General features: G+C 39.6%; 1 protein-coding gene and 1 long non-coding RNA gene across 7 annotated transcripts in view; one reads left to right on the forward strand and one right to left on the reverse strand.

The window, feature by feature from the left end:
- Nucleotides 1–16,344, forward strand: part of OTUD7B (OTU deubiquitinase 7B) — a 55,761-nt gene that overhangs the window by 28,702 nt on the left and 10,715 nt on the right. For 3 of the 6 annotated variants that reach the window (XM_084866631.1, XM_084866629.1, XM_084866630.1), the window contains 6 exons: nt 1,845–1,994; nt 4,373–4,561; nt 6,964–7,188; nt 9,962–10,063; nt 11,039–11,166; nt 14,326–14,438. In XM_084866631.1, coding sequence (XP_084722757.1) covers nt 1,910–1,994; nt 4,373–4,561; nt 6,964–7,188; nt 9,962–10,063; nt 11,039–11,166; nt 14,326–14,438 — 842 coding nt within the window. In that variant the 5' untranslated portion in view covers nt 1,845–1,909. Of the gene's footprint in view, nt 1–1,844; nt 2,002–4,372; nt 4,562–6,963; nt 7,189–9,961; nt 10,064–11,038; nt 11,167–14,325; nt 14,439–16,344 lie in introns of all 6 variants that reach the window. The other 3 variants (XM_084866633.1, XM_084866632.1, XM_084866634.1) reach the window with 2 other exon arrangements.
- Nucleotides 1–16,344, reverse strand: part of LOC311613157 — a 55,962-nt gene that overhangs the window by 21,561 nt on the left and 18,057 nt on the right. The gene's annotated exons all lie outside the window — the stretch shown is intronic.

The following is a 16,344-nucleotide window of genomic DNA, read 5'->3' on the forward strand; positions in this document are numbered from 1 at the left end:
AAGCCACTCATTCATCTATGAATTGTGAAGGAATTTAATTCTTAAGTATTGAGTATAAGGAACGAATATATTTTATAACATTCTGAATTTGACACATCTTAGGTAAAAGTTCTTTATGTATTTGTAGCCTTTTCTGACAATTGTGATATTGAAATGAAAGTAAATTAGGCATTGATAATACATAGACCAAAAGAGAATGTAAGTATTATAGTTTATGAGACTGTAGTGAACTAAAGTTCTTTTTTTTTTAAATCTGGAAAGGATTTTAGAGGTCATTGACTCCAAGTCTAGGATATAAAAGAGGCAACTAAAATACTGTACATAATTTAACAAAAGTCACCCAGCTAATACATATAGGTGTAGGCAAAATCATATGATATGAGGATGGTGGAAATAGTGACAGTACAGCTGATGTCTCTTTAGAAAAGAGAGTTTCTAAAACTTTAAGACTGGAAAGGCCCTTAGAAATAGAGGAGTGATATGAAGTACCCTAGAATTTCTGATCTTCTAAGTTAAGCATCAATTGATTAGTTTGGTGGTAGCTAATGTGAAGGTTCACTTAATCATTTATTCATCAGGCATTGACCACTACAATATTGTAGATGTATGTTAGATGTTGGGGCTATAAATATGAATAAAACATGTCCCAGCACTCGTAGATCTCTTGTACTACTGGAACAGCACAAGAGAGAATACTTTATATTTTGCTGTCTCTCTCATATAAAAAATGCATTGTTATCAAGTTAGTGACTTCTACTGGGCTTATAACCCCCAAATGATTTCCTTAATATTTCTAAGGAATGCAGAAAATCAAGATCTGATCACAACACTAAACAAGCTATGACATGGGGTCAAGGGTAGTATGAAGATAAACATCTCTAATATGTTTCTGAAGAGACAGACACTGTTACCTTAGAGAATTCTACTTTTGCCTTCCCCAAAAGGCAGGAGATTGGTAGGTGTGGTAGGGCAGGTGTGTACCTGATGACTTTATTGTAAACATCCTGTCTGATAGGGTAGAATTTAGTTAGAGATTGTCCTTCACTCCATTATTGCTTCAGCTGGGACTACTAACTTCAGAGGAATGTGGATTGGTGCCAGGCTGTCAGTCAGGGACACAGTTTCTGCCAAAGTCAAGTCTGAAAGAAGAGATCTTTTTCAGGTGAACTGACTTGGCAATCATTTGTCCTGGGTGGAGTTAGTAGACAAAGATTGACTTCTGTTATGAACCTTTGTGATCTCCACTCTGTGTAATAACTTATGGTTTTATTTTGAGTTGTTCTAGCTATCAATTTGTTTCTCCCATTTCCTTGGCTGGCATTAGAAGAGTGGTCAACTGTAAAGCTATTTAGTGTATAGTATTTACCAAGGGCCTGTATGCCAAGCACTGTGCCAAGTGCTAGGTGATACATGCTGGGGACACATTAGTGAAGAGCACACATAAGCTCCTTGCTTTCAAGAAACTTACATATTAGAGGAGAAGGCTAGATAGCAACTAATTGAGATTATTTCAGAGTATATCAAGTGCCAGGAAGGGAATAAACAAGGTGCTCTGTTAGGTGCACATGGGAAGTTCTTCAGGATGGCAGTTTGCTGCTTTCTTGGATAAGCAAACTGATGGGTAGAGATGTAATACTCTAGAAAGTGGGGGGAAAGCATTATTCGGAGTGGTATTATGGTTTTGTGGTTAATATAGTAGTTAAGAAATTTAAATATTAATGAGGAAGTAGGAAACTTGTGTTACTCTTCATAATAAATTCATTTGGTTAGGAAGCTGCTGAAATTGGGCTATGCTCATCCCATTCCAGTGTAATTTGAGCTTTATGTGTTTATTTCTTCCTCAGGTGGAGGCTTGAATTTTGATCTATGACCTCCCCACATCCATTGCCTGAAAATACTTAATGATCACATGACCCTGGACATGGATGCTGTCCTGTCAGATTTTGTTCGTTCCACAGGAGCCGAGCCAGGGCTGGCCCGAGACCTCCTGGAAGGTAAGAGGTCATTGGGGAGAATGAGAAGGAAGTAAAATGTGATACCAGGATGATTTGAAACATTTAAGGTGATCGGAAGGACATTTTGTGTATGGTAGGCTTTATATTTAAGTTCTAATAATCTAGTCTGTGTATAACCCACCATATTTTAAAATGCAAGCTCCTCCTTTCACCTTGAATTTTTTTAGGGTACCTTTCGCCACTGCCAATTTATGTTCAGGTAATGCACATAGAATTTTATATTCAGTAAAAGAATAATTCTAGATCTTTAAGACTTCTTTACATATAAATCACTTGATTTTCATATTTGGTATCATCCATTGTTTTGTTTTTGTCCTTTCCAATTTTGTGTGGGTAATTCCATGTAGAGTGAATTAATTGAATGTTTTCATTTTGCTGTTTTTATTTACTTATATTGTATATACATGTAAGTGTGAATGTTCTAGATTTTACTAAGATCTTTAAGGCTTGGAATCATGCATTGTGGGATTCTTTGTTTGGAATCATTATTAACAGATGCTTTTTTGATGATGAAAATATATGGTGATGCAAATAGATAAGCCTTTGGTGGAAGGGGCAAGTTGTTAGTATACAAGGGTAATTTTTTAAATTGTCAGCCCTTAGAAAAGTGTGACAGTTTGACATTTGCTTAGCTGCCTGTGAGTAGAGCCTTAGTTTGGAAGTGGAAGATCAGGATTTAAATTCCCAGTATTACAATTTTAAAACTGAGGTTCAGAGAGATTAAGTAGGACTTAACCTAGGCATTCTGGTTTCAGAGTCTGGCTCTTAACAATTTTATTACAATAATATAAATTAGCCGAAACCGGTTTGGCTCAATGGATAGAGCGTCGGCTTGGGGACTGAAAGGTCCCGGGTTCGATTCCGGTCAAGGGCATATGCCTTGGTTGCGGGCACATCCCCAGTAGGGGGTGTGCAAGAGGCAGCTGATCGATGGCTCTCTCTCATCGATGTTTCTAACGCTCTATCTCTCTCCCTTCCTCTCTGTACAAAATCAATAAAATATATTTAAAAAAAAATAATAATATAAATTAATGCTTGCATGTCCTTTCTCTTTCACTCTCTTGCACGCGCGCGCGCGCGCGCGCGCACACACACACACACACACACACACACACACACACACTCATACCCATGTGCACATGCACTCATGTTATGAAAGAGCAGTGCGAAGTTAGTGGAAAGGCTGTAGGTAGAATCGTCTTCAGCATGTTCTAGGAATGGTGAAGAGGCCAATAAGACTGAAATAGAATGAGTAGAGGGAATTGGACCAAATGGTGACTATAATGGTACAGAAATAATTCAACAGATGTAAATGATAAATAAAACTTAACTGGATACTTGCAATAAAACAAGAAATATAGTAGTACAGCATTAAATACATAAATAATGCTTTCTGTATATCAAACACTGTTTTAAGTGCTTTCAATTAACTTAATCTTCATGACAACCCAGTATGATATAATCTCCACTTTCATAGCCAGGGAAATTGAAGTACAGAAAAAAGGCTAGAAAAATAGACCAGGTCATAGAAAGCCTTGAATGTCACACAAAAGAGCCTAGGCTTATTCCATAGACAATGGTAAAAGATTTTGATTATGAAATTGAAATGATTAGAACTCTAGAAAGAATAATCTCATTAAACTCTTTGGAGTGGACTAGGTGATAGAAATTGAATGAATGTGGTAGTAAATGGAATGGAACAGAAGGAAGTGTGACTAATTATGCGGTATGTTATTTACCGAATAATTTAATTGTAAAAAGCTATAGAAAAAATTAATTATGACAGCTCTGTCTTCTAGGGTCTTCAGCAGGCAGTGATTCTTAAATTTGGGTGGGTTAATTCCCTTTGATAACCTGGTAACAGCTAGTAGCTCTTTCTTTAGAAAAATGCACATACCTATAACTTGGTGTACAATTTCATACAGCTTAAGGACACCTTAGAAGACATGTAGGTTAAGAACTCTCTGAATCACAGAATTAGACCTGGGCTTGATTCCTGCTAGGCACAAGTGCAAACTAGCTGTGACTTTGGGCAAATCACTCTATTTTTTTAGGTGTCATATCCTTTATATGTAAAATGAGGTTACTGGGTCTCTAAGGGCCCTTTCGGTACAGAGAGACAATTTCTGTGCTCATGTAGTTTAGTTAGGAAATAGACAATAAGTAAATAAATTATGATATTTCAGATACAAGTGTTATGAAGAAATTAAAGCAGGGTAAGGAAAGGAGAATGATTGAAGTGTGCATGAGTATATGCTTGTTGGTTTTGATAGGATGATGAGAGTGATCATTTAGTCTTTCCTCAATTTTCCTATACTCTATGTGCCCAATTCATTTTTTGCTTTGTGTTCTGACAGGAAAGAATTGGGATGTGAGTGCTGCCCTCAGTGATTTTGAACAGTTACGTCAGGTCCATGCTGGGATCCTGCCCCAATCCTTTAGTGAAGGGAGTGGTACCTCCAGGACTCCTGAAAAAGGGTTTTCTGAGAGAGAGTGTACTCGCCCTCCCCGACCTACTCTACAGCGGCAAGATGACATCGTTCAAGGTACTAGAGTAACTGAGGGACATTTCATATGGAGTAGAAAGGAAAGGGGGGAACTGCCAAATGGAGTCAGAGTTCAATGATCCTTGGAGGTGTTTCCATTCCTCCCCTTCTTCCCCAGCCAAACTGGCCAGAGGTGGCCTCAGTACTGTCACTCTGCATCTTGAGTATTATCATGTATAAAGGTCTTCTTCAGATATTGAGAAAAAGTAGAGGAAGGAGGATACAATCTAATTGTTGAGATAAGGTACACGTAAAGATAGAATTCAATGGGTCACTACCAGATACTTCTTTGGAGGCCATTCTGTTAATATTGTCAGTATCTACCATAATTTAAAAATACATATATATGCTGACTGAGCAATTTCATTTCTAGGAATTTATATTATATACTAGAGGCCCGATGCATGAAATTTGCGTGGGGGGTGGGATGGGAAGGGGAGAATCCCTTAGCTTGGCCTGCACCCTCTCGCAATCCAGGACCCCTCACTCCTAATCACCTGCCTGTTCGTTCCTTACTGCGTGGCTCGCAGCTCCTTAGTGCTGCCACAGAGGCAGGAGAAGCTCCTACCACTGCCACTGTGCTTGCCATTCATGAGCCCGGCTTCTGGCTGAGTGGCACTCCAGTTATGGGAGTGCACTGACCACCAGGGGGCAGCTCCTGCGTTGAGCATCTGACCCTTGGTGGTCAGTGTGCGTCATAGTGATAGGTCCTTCTGGTCGTTCCACAGTAATGGTTGCTGGGCTTTTTTATATAGATGAGAGGCTTGGTGTATGAATTCGTGCATGGGTGGGGTCCCTTGGCCTGGCCTGGCCTGCCATCTGGGCCAATTGCGGCGGCCGGCTGGCTGGGAGGAGGGAACATGGGAGGTTGGCCTCAGCAGCAAGCTAACCAACTGCCAATTCCACGAGGAATCGGGCTCCCTCCTCCTTCCTGTCTGGGTCCAGGGTGCTGGTGAACCAGATTCCGTGCTGTCAGGGCCCCAACAGCAAGCTAAGGCACGGCCAATTCCACGAGGAATCGGGCTTCCTTCTCCCTCCTATCTGGATCCAGGGTGTGGGTGAACCAGATTGGGGCTGTCAGGGTCCCAGCAGCAAGGTCTGGTACAGTGCGCGTCAAAGCTACCGGCCGGTCGTCCGGTCATTCCTGTCATTTGGTCCTAATGGTTATTTAGGCTTATATATATATAGATGTTTATATACGTCTCTCTCTGTGTGTATATATGTAGATATGTATCTCCTTTAAATAAATACATACACAAATAGACACCTATACATATTTAGTATAAAGCTTGAAAGTTAAAGCTTGAAAACAACTTTTAATATCCATTAATACAGGGGTGGTTAAATAAATTGTAATCATCTATATTATGGAATATTCTGCAGCTGTTAGAACTAGGTGGAACTTGATGTGCTGCTTTGGAAAAAATCTCTTATCTATTAAGAAAGGTAAGATGCAGTATACAGTATGCTCCTGTTTAGGTTTTTTAAAAGATATATGTGCTTCTTTATGCATACAAAATCCTAGAAGGCTATATGAAAGGTTGCCTCTGGGGAAAAGAAGCAGGAATTTTGAATGAGAGGAAGATTTCTTTGTAACACTTTAAGTATCTAAAAAAAAAAAAAAAAAAGTTTAAAAAATAAATCACTATAAAATAATTTTTAGATAAGTCTTGACTTACTTTGTATATCATCTCTGGCAAATTTTGGGTTAAGAATTGCTACCCAGTACATTTTTTAGCTCTTTTGATAATCTTTATATAACTTGAGCCATGCAAATAAATTGTAATACTACACTGACCAAATTATGGTCATAATGGGTTATCTGCTGGGGAATTGTAAGTGCCATGTATTCAAAATAAATGAAATAATTTGAGGCACTGTCTTCCTCTGTAGCATATTAAGTCAGAATTGACTGTACCTATAAATTTCTGATAAGTTTGAATACCAAAAAAAGTTGTAGTAAATAATGTAAATAAATGTTATTAATGGTAGTTAAAGAAGTATATAAGATTTTTTATTAATTTTCTATTTTCTCCAAGACCCTAAAAATTATCCGAGAGATTATTTGAGTCAATCTAGCTAAATGCAACCCCATTTTCCTTATTCCCTCTTCCTCCCACAGAACAAATGAATGGGTCTCTGTTATGTTAGGAAATGAAAATGGAAAAAGACAGAGTCATGGGAGGAGGAAGATCAGGCAAATTCCCAAAAGGGTACAAGAGGAATGTATATTTGGTGCTAATATGCATAGATAAAAAATAGCATTTTCTGTATTTCTCCAGTAGTATTTGGCTTGAGAAGAGAGTTGTGGTATTTGGTAGCCATTGAAACTCAGTTTTTCCAGAATGGAAAGTTGTGAGTGAGCTGTGTGTATTCTAAGGTGACTCCATTTCTCATTGCAGAAAAACGCCTGTCTAGGGGCATCTCCCACGCCAGCTCCAGCATTGTTTCCCTGGCCCGGTCCCATGTCTCCAATGGTGGGGGTGGGGGGAGCAGTGAGCACCCCCTGGAAATGCCCATCTGTGCCTTCCAGCTTCCAGATCTCACTGTGTACAATGAAGACTTCCGCAGCTTCATAGAGAGAGACCTCATTGAACAGTCCATGCTGGTTGCCTTGGAACAGGCAGGTCAGTGAGTGCTTCCTTTTCCATGCTCTTCCCTCTGCTCTCTACCTACAGGCAGCCACTGGGCAGGGCAGGGCTTGATCAGTACCATCCAGTCTAAATAAGTGATCTGATTACAGTCAAAGTCAGCAGTTAGTCAGATAAACTTGTAATAAGCTAGGTATTTCTTCAGGTTAAAATAAGGACACAAATTAGATACTTTTCTCTGGAAATTTCCTTTTTGATGGAAGGGAAACCAGATATACACACAAAAGGCCTAGGAATCTATACTTAAAAATCAATACATGGTGGGGATAAGGACACATATGTAATAACTTAGTAAAGAAATTAAAAAATAAAATAAAATCAATACATGAAAAAAACCACAAATGAATTATAATTGGCTCTGAAACAACTTGTGAAAGGAAAGGACCAGTGCGACAGTGTACAGTGGTGATAAATCTGAAAGTCACATTTATTTATATAAACTTTGCCCAAACAACTTGTTTACCTTTACAATTTTGTCTTAAATGGTTATTAAAATTAGTTAAATGATGGGGTGGCATATCTGGGAGTTCTGGGAAAGCTAGTCAGGCATTAAAAAAGCTCCCTTGGCCAAAACTGGTTTGGCTCAGTGGATAGAGCGTCAGCCTGCGGACTGAAGGGTCCCAGGTTCGATTCCAGTCAAGGGCATGTACCTTGGTTGCGAGTATATCCCCAGTAGGGGGTGTGCAAGAGGCAGCTGATCGATGATTCTCTCTCATCGATGTTTCTAACTCTCTCTCCCTCTCTCTTCCTCTCTGTAAAAAATCAATAAAATATATTTTTTAACAAAAAGCTCCCTTGGAAGGACTTGGGGGGTGAGGGATAGGGGTATGGAAAAGAAGTTTTTCATTTTGTACCCTTCTATACTAATCATGTGAATTGATTTATATATATCTAGAGGTCTGATGCACGAAATTCGTGCAAATCCGGACAAAGCTGGCCCTCACAACCCCAGCTTTGTCCAGAAGGTCAGTCGGCTGTCTGGTCTAATTAGCATATTATGCTTTTATTATTATGGATTTTTAAAGTTAGCAAGTTACCTAGTGAGATTATAGGCCAGTTTTTCTTTCTGTAGACTCTTTAAGAAAGCTTAAAAAATGTTTTTTAAAAATTCCTTATCTGAGGACATGCTTTTATTGATTTTAGAAAAAGAGGAAGGAGAGAGAGAGAGAGAGAAACATCAATTGGTACCCTCCCACATGTTCCCCAACCAGGGATCGAACCCACAACCTGGGTATGTGTCCTGAGCAGGAATTGAACCTCGATCTTTTGGTGTATGGGTGACACTCCAACTAACTGAGCCACCACCAGCCAGGGCTCAAAAGATCTTTTAAGCTTCTTTCAGAAAATAGTTTCTTCATAAAAAATGGATTGGCAATTGTGGGGTGACAACAGAACAGAGAATCATCTTGGATGCTTTATATACTTTGTCTTATTGTTCATGTCTTTAGAGTAGGGGTGTCGAACTCAATCAGAGAAGGGGCCAAAATCTAAAATCCAGCCTAAATCGAGGGATGAATGGTTTACTGAACAGTCATAAACTGACAATGTCATAAACTGACAGCGAAGTGCAGTGATGACAGCGCAGTGCGGGCCACATTGCAAGGCCTGGCGGGCTGGATTTGGCCCGCGGGCCGTGTGTTTGACACATGTGCTAGAGTAACACCATATACATGCTGTCAAATATGCACATGATACTTTTATTACACTTAGAACGCATGCTTGGGGGTTGTTTTTCTTTTCCTGACGATGGATTTGTGCTGAGCTCTGTTTCTATAATATTTACAAATCTGACTGGAGTGAAGGAATCAGACCAAGTAGCCAGTACAGATTTCAATGTATGGCCTTGACCTCATCATCTAACCGGAAGGGTCGTTCAGCTTAGCACTGTTGACATTTAGGACCATATCATTTTTTCTCGTGTGAGCTGCCTTGCACATTATGTTGTGTTTAGCAGTCTCCCTGGCCTCTACCCACTAGATGCCAGTAGGATTCTCCTACCATTTGTGACAGACGACATATTTCCAGGCATTTCCAATGTCCCCTGAGGGACAAAATTGTCCCCACTTAAGAACCATTGATTGCCATGGTTGGAACATCATCCCATATGCCAAAAAGTTGAAAGTTCAATTTCCAGTCAGAGCATATTCCTAGTTTGCAGGTTTGATTCCTGGTCAGAATGCACAGAGGAGGCAACTGATCAGTTCTTTTCTTTCACATCGATGTTTCTCACTCTCTTCCCCTTCCTCCCTATCCAATTCAATAAAAACATTCTTGTGTAAGGATTAAAAAAAGAAGAAGAAAAAAAAAGAACCACTGGTCTAACCAGTTGTGCTCACTAGGTTCTGATCAGCTAGATATAAGTGAAGAAGATATCTTAATAGCATGATGGATTTATTCTGGTAGGCTTCCTACAGGAAGCAAGTTTGGAGTCTGTTTTAAAAATTGGGAAGTGCCAAAACCGGTTAGGCTCAGTGGATAGAGCGTCAGCCTGTGGACTGAAAGGTCCCAGGTTCGATTCCGGTCAAGGGCATGTACCTTGGTTGCGGGCACATCTCTAGTAGGAGGCGTGCAAGAGGCAGCTGATCGATGATTCTCATCGATGTTTCTAACTCTCTATCCCTCTCTCTTCCTCTCTGTAAAAATTCAATAAAATATATATTTTTTTTAAAAATTAAATAAATAAATAAAAATTGGGAAGTGGGAAGGGCTTTATGGGTAATCTGCTCTTCTTTTCTTCCTTTTTCTGTAGGTCGTTTGAACTGGTGGGTGAGTGTAGACCCCACCTGTCAGAGGCTGCTTCCTTTGGCAACTACTGGAGATGGAAACTGCCTCCTACATGCAGCCTCTCTTGGTGAGTCTTGAAAGTGGCCCTCTATTCCCCCATAGAAGAAATGTTATTAAATGTTTTGTGTAGGACTTGCTTCAACCAATGTTGATCATAGGCAGAAGTAATGGTTCAGAGCAAGGGTGTGTGTGTGTGTGTGTGTGTGTGTGTGTGTAGATGGAAAAGAGCCCTGCCCTGGTTTTTCAGTCTTATTCAGAAATCACATGGAGAACACAGTATTATACTGGGTCCCACAAGAAGTTGACCCTCAGAAGTAATGAATAGCAAAAAGCAAGCAATATATAGCTCTATGTGTGTATGTAATATTTATTCTTTGGTATAAAAAAAGATTTTTTCATTAACTTTAAATTACACAGGCTATTTATAATTCAATATACTATCTGCCTTAGCTTTTTTTTTTTTTAAAGAAGTCCCCATTTTCCAACCATCCCTCAAGCTTTTTTTTTTTTTTAAATATATTTTATTGATTTTTTACAGAGAGGAAGAGAGAGGGAGAGAGAGTTAGAAATATCGATGAGGCAGAATCATCGATCAGCTGCCTTTTGCACACCCCCCACTGGGGTTGTGCCCGCAACCAAGGCACATGCCCTTGACTGGAATCGAACCCAGGATCCTTCAGTCCACAGGCCGACGCTCTATCCACTGAGCCAAACCAGTTTCGGTTATACCTCAAGCATTGATGCTGATTGTCATGTGCCAGTTTTCTCTGTTGCTACCTGTTTATTGGGCTTGCATCAGGAATAAGTGCTTTCTGTCAAGAGTTTGGCATATCCCCCACTTTCACGTCCTCAAAATTTCTGAACTTATAGAGTAGAAACATCTTTCCTTTCTTGATTAAGTGCCTTTCCCCTAAATCACAGAAGAGTTTCATTGAACTTGAACTTCAGCCTAATTTCCTTCATGCCATGGTCTGTGTATCATAATTAATAAGCAGAGTTGAGTCATTGTAAGGTGTCTTACTGTTAGGTTTTCTTGCAATAGGGATGTGGGGTTTCCACGATCGGGATTTGATGCTGCGGAAAGCTTTGTATGCACTGATGGAAAAGGGAGCTGAGAAGGAAGCATTGAAACGACGCTGGAGGTGGCAGCAAACACAGCAGAATAAAGAGGTGAGAGAGCTGGGGTGGAGTGCCTTGTTTCCCCAAGTTACACTGAGGAAATGCCAGTGCCTACCATTAAGAAGTGCCTCCTGGTGCTTAGGGCTCCTGTAATTGTAGAAAATGTAGATAACACCTTAGGGTGTTTGGGTGTCGCTCTAGTATGGGGGAACTGAGACTTTACAGAGGAGGTATCTAACTGCTTTTCACCTGATAGGGGCTTATAAGTCTTTAGTGGCAATCTTTTGCAAAATGAGACATGACATGTCCATAGAATTTTTGTATTGTTTCGATTTTATTGTTTATAATGCGACTAGACCAATTTTTAAGGATTTGTGCTATCAATCTGTAGAAATATAAATGCTTAAAAATATTTTTGGCCATGTATACCATTTATTTTTCAAATACTTAGTGTGTTTAAAAAACTTTAAAGCATATCTGTTAAATTGAGTTTGAGTGGTACATCTCAGGGGTTTAGCAAATGTTAAAGCTGCTTTTATATAAGAAAGTAACAATGGACTTTTTGTACTTTCCATCTCTATAACAGAGGTTGGGCCTGTGAGCCAAATACCACCAACTGATTAAAAAAAAGTTTTATTGGAATACAGCCCCACCCATTAATTTACATGTGTATGTTTATGTAAGTGCTTTCCTGCTATAGCAGCAGAATAGAGTAGTTGGGTATCCTCACAAGGACAAAATATTTACTATCTGGATCTTTATAGAAAAAGCTTACCCACCCTTTCCCCTTAACTTTAATTCTGACATTAACATTTATATAAAGACAATGGATTTCCTTTTCCCCTGGTTCTGCCTTCTATATTTAAATCCTGCTCTTTGGGATATATCTAATTTTGGCTGGGTGTTTCTGGCATTAATGTGGGATTATCTCTTCAGAAACTTTTCATCTTCTTTCTTTTCTCCTTTTATTGTTCAACCATAACTGGCCATATATAGAACCAAGAGATTTTTTGTTTTGTTTTAGTCATTGGAATTTTATGTCCTGAAGATTTAAAATACATAAGTAGAATGTGTTCTGTTTCCTTTCTCAAAAACAAAGAACCCATTATTAAACTTAGGATGATATTAAGATCGCAATCCTATCTTTGATCAGCAATCTGCCCCAGAAGATTCCTGAGAGAAATAAATGCACAGGGCAAGGCTAAGTACATGACAAGTTCTTTATACCACCAAGCCCCTGGTGAGTTAAACTGGACCCTGTGGAGACCTTCTGTTGCCTGAACTACAGCCAGTCCAGAGTTTGCCTTCTTTATATCATACCTGAACCTGAACCTTGATTTGACCACTCCAGAAATAAGAAAAGGCCAAACCAGAGCATGCTGGTTATTAAGTAGAAGTGACAGCAACAGTCAAAGAATAGGTGTGTCCAGTTCAAAGTTTCTAAGCTATAACTGTTATTTGATTTTTTTTTTAAATACCTTTTTTTAGAGAGAGAAAATATTGATCTGTTGTTTGACTTGTTTATGCATTCATTAGTTGATTCTTATATGTGCCCTGACCAGGGATCAAACCTGCAGCCTTGGTGTATCTAGATGATGCTCCCAATCCAGCTACCTGGCCAGGCTATAGTTATTAAAGTCGGGGTTAGATTATGATGGTATTTAGTGAGGAGACCCAGCAATACCTACTTCCTCTCAAAGTCTCCATTGAAAATACATGCATAGAGAATAGTTGCTATCAAAGGAGAAATCTTTTTACTCCTTTTGGCATATTGAAAGTTCCCTAATAGAAATATGGCCTAGGTAATTGTTTTAGCTCAGATCACTCAGACATTGGGAGTGGGAATGGGGGGAGAGTGGTGACGGACTGGGGAGCTTCTATTAACCAGTACCAAACACAAAACAAACTGGTTTTGTGTTTTGATTTCCCAGACCTCCTTTTGTGTTGAATTTGGTGGTAAAAACCCAGTAAGAACATTTTCAGGCTAGAAGGTTACGCCACCTAGAGGCTGTGTGTATAAGAACAGTAAGCAGAAATAGGTGAAAGGAAGGGAGACAGATCCGCCTGGATGTGTATCAGTGACCATATATCAGAATGACCACAGCGCCCCATATATAACCTGTGCATTGTTCTTATTTTTAACCCTTTGCACTCCGAACCATTCTGGACATTGGCTACCAGCTACTCGATGCTACTTTGTGGCGGAGTGCATTGAAATAACTCAATTCCCCGTAATCACTAATAAACTGCAATATCCCCTGAGAGGGGACATCCGAGTGATATGCTAGAATTCCGATGTCCCCTGAGAGGGGACAGCGGAGTGCAAAGGGTTAATTGGAAACATTTTTTATATAATCTTACAAACTGAAAATAGCTTTGTCATTTTTTAAATTAAAGTAGAATGTGCTCATAATGGCTCTTTAATTCCTGTTAAATTTGTCCTAATGCCCCTCATGTTTCTCTTTAAAATATATTTTTATTGATTTCAGAGAGGAAGGGAAAGGGAAAGAGATAGAAACATTAGTGATGAGAATCACTGATCAGCTGCCTCCTGCACACTCCTACTGGGGAATGAGCCCACAACCCGGGCATGTGCCCTGACCAAGAATTGAACTGTGACCTCCTGGTTCATAGGTCGACTGGCCCAACCACTGAGCCACACCAGTTAGGCTCCATTGTGATTCTTTTTACTTCAGTTTGTGTTTAAGTATTTTAATCCTAATGTAAGCCAAATATAGTAAAGTAGACTGTTACTTCACCTAGAAGTAACCAAGGCTAAAATCATTAATACACAACAGTATTTCTGGGGTAGCAGAGTTCACAGAGGTAGGAGAAAGTAATGTTGTGGAAGCTAAAGGAGAAGGGAGTTTAAAGAGATTATCAAATACTACATAAAAGCTAAGAAAGATGAGAACCAATGAGGCAATTAGGAGGTTATTGTCCTTTGCCCAGTGTTGGTTAGGTGAAGTGGTATGTGAGGGTAAAGGGCATAACTGGAGGGCAGAAACAGAAGCTAGATTGCCATGGGTTGGGAAGAATGGAAGAAAAAGAAATGTGAGAGAGATCATAGACTATTCTTTCGTGGATATTGGTTTTAAAAGGGAGGATAGATTTGACTGTATAGTACAAATTATAAACGAAGTGCTAGGAGAATATTGCCTCTTGAACCTAGCCTCTAATTGCTTGACATCCCCTGCCTGTCTTTCACAGTCAGGGCTGGTATACACAGAGGATGAATGGCAGAAGGAATGGAATGAGCTGATCAAGCTTGCCTCAAGTGAACCCCGGATGCATCTAGGTACCAATGGAGCCAACTGTAATGGGTAAGTATGGGGGAACAGGAAGTAATTTTAACTGAGTCCTCAGAGTCCAAAGAGCTCTGTGCTAAGAGGATATTAGGAGAAAAGAGAGGAACCATGGCAGGGGCACAGGATTGTGTAACAATGTGGTATGTTCTAGGACAGTGGTTGGCAAACTCATTAGTCAACAGAGCCAAATATCAACAGTACAATGATTGAAATTTCTTTTGAGAGCCAAATTTTAAAAACTTATTCTAACGCCACTTCTTCAAAATAGACTCGCCCAGGTGTGGTATTTTGTGGAAAGAGCCACACTCAAGGGGCCAAAGAGCTGCATGTGGCTCACGAGCCGCAGTTTGCTAACCACGGTTCTAGGAACTTTAGATAGTTCAGTATTGCCAGAATATAGAATATGTGGTACAGAATGATAGATGAGGCTAGGTATCCGTATTATGTGTGCCATACTCAGGTTTCTTTTATACCATGCTAAGGAATTAAAATTGTGTCCTATCTAGACTTTTAGAAACTACAGGACAAATGACCCAATTTCCTCAATAAATAAATTGCAAGGAAAATAATAAGAGAGAGGGAAGGTAAGTTTAAAGACACTTAAGAGACATATCAACCAATTGGAATGTATGGACATATATAAGACAATTGGGGAAATGTGAACGATGTCTACAAGTTTGATTATTATTAACTTTTTAAAGTGTGGTATTAATGATAATGTGGGTATTTCTTAAAGTTATTTTTTAGAGATAGAAACCATAATACTTAAGGATGAAATGTATGTCTAGGATTTGCTTTAGAACACATGTGTCAAACACAAGGCCCGCGGGCCAAATGCAGCCCGCCAGGCCTTGCAATGTGGCCCGCACCGCGCTGTCATCACTGCACTCCGCTGTCAGTTTATGACATTGTCAGTTTATGACTGTTCAGTAAACCATTCGGCCCGCGATTTAGGCTGGATTTTAGATTTTGGCCCCTTCTCTGATTGAGTTCGACACCCCTACTTTAGAATAATCGGGGGTGAGTGAAGAGTGGTGTCTAATAGGGAAATAGGTAAAAGTGTAGGTGAAATGAGATTGACTCTGTGTTTATAATTGTTGAGGCTGGGCAATGGATACATGAGAGTTTAGGATAATATTCTTTCTAGTTTAGAATATGTTTAAAATTTTGAAATTTTATATAATAAAAAGTCAAAAATTATAACTGATCCAAACTTTATTGTGCATAAAAAAAAATAATGTGAGAAGACTTTAAAATGCAGATTTCAACCCTAGCTGGTTTGGCTCAGGAATAGAGGGTCAAGTCAGCCTTTGGACTGAAGGGTCCCGGGTTCGATTCTAGCCAAGAACACATGTCTGGGTTGCAGGCTCAATTTCCAGTGGGGGGTGTGCAAAAGGCAGCCAATCAGTGATTCCCTCTCATCATTGATGTTTCTCTCTTTCCCTTCCTCTTTGAAATTAATAAATTAAAAAAAATAAAATGCAGATTTTAGGACCCTTGAGTGAGCCTGAGGTAAGGCCCAGAAATCTGCATTTGTAGCAGCACCCAGTGTTGAATATTGCTTTACGGGGTGGCAAGGCACTGTGTTGTGAGTGAGTGACAGGAGCAAATTTGTGAATTTAAATACACTGACAGCAGAGTGAATGATGAAGCGGAGGGAGGGAGACTAGAGGCAGTTGTAGTAATCCAAGAAAGAGAGCCATGGGTATGAACAAGAGTAGTGGATTGTAGCCTGGCAGGTGTGGCTCAGTTGGTTGAGTGTCATCCCATGCACCAAAAATCACTGGTTCAATTCCTGGTCAGAGCACATGCCCATGGAGGCAGTTGATTGATGTTTCTCGTGGATGTTTCTACCTCTCTCTTTAAAACCAATAAAAACATATTAAAAAAAAAAAAAAAAAAAAAAAAAAGAGTAGTGGAT

Source organism: Pipistrellus hanaki, assembly GCF_964339955.1.
Source record: "Pipistrellus hanaki genome assembly, chromosome: 18".
NCBI classification, from domain to species: Eukaryota; Metazoa; Chordata; class Mammalia; order Chiroptera; family Vespertilionidae; genus Pipistrellus; species Pipistrellus hanaki.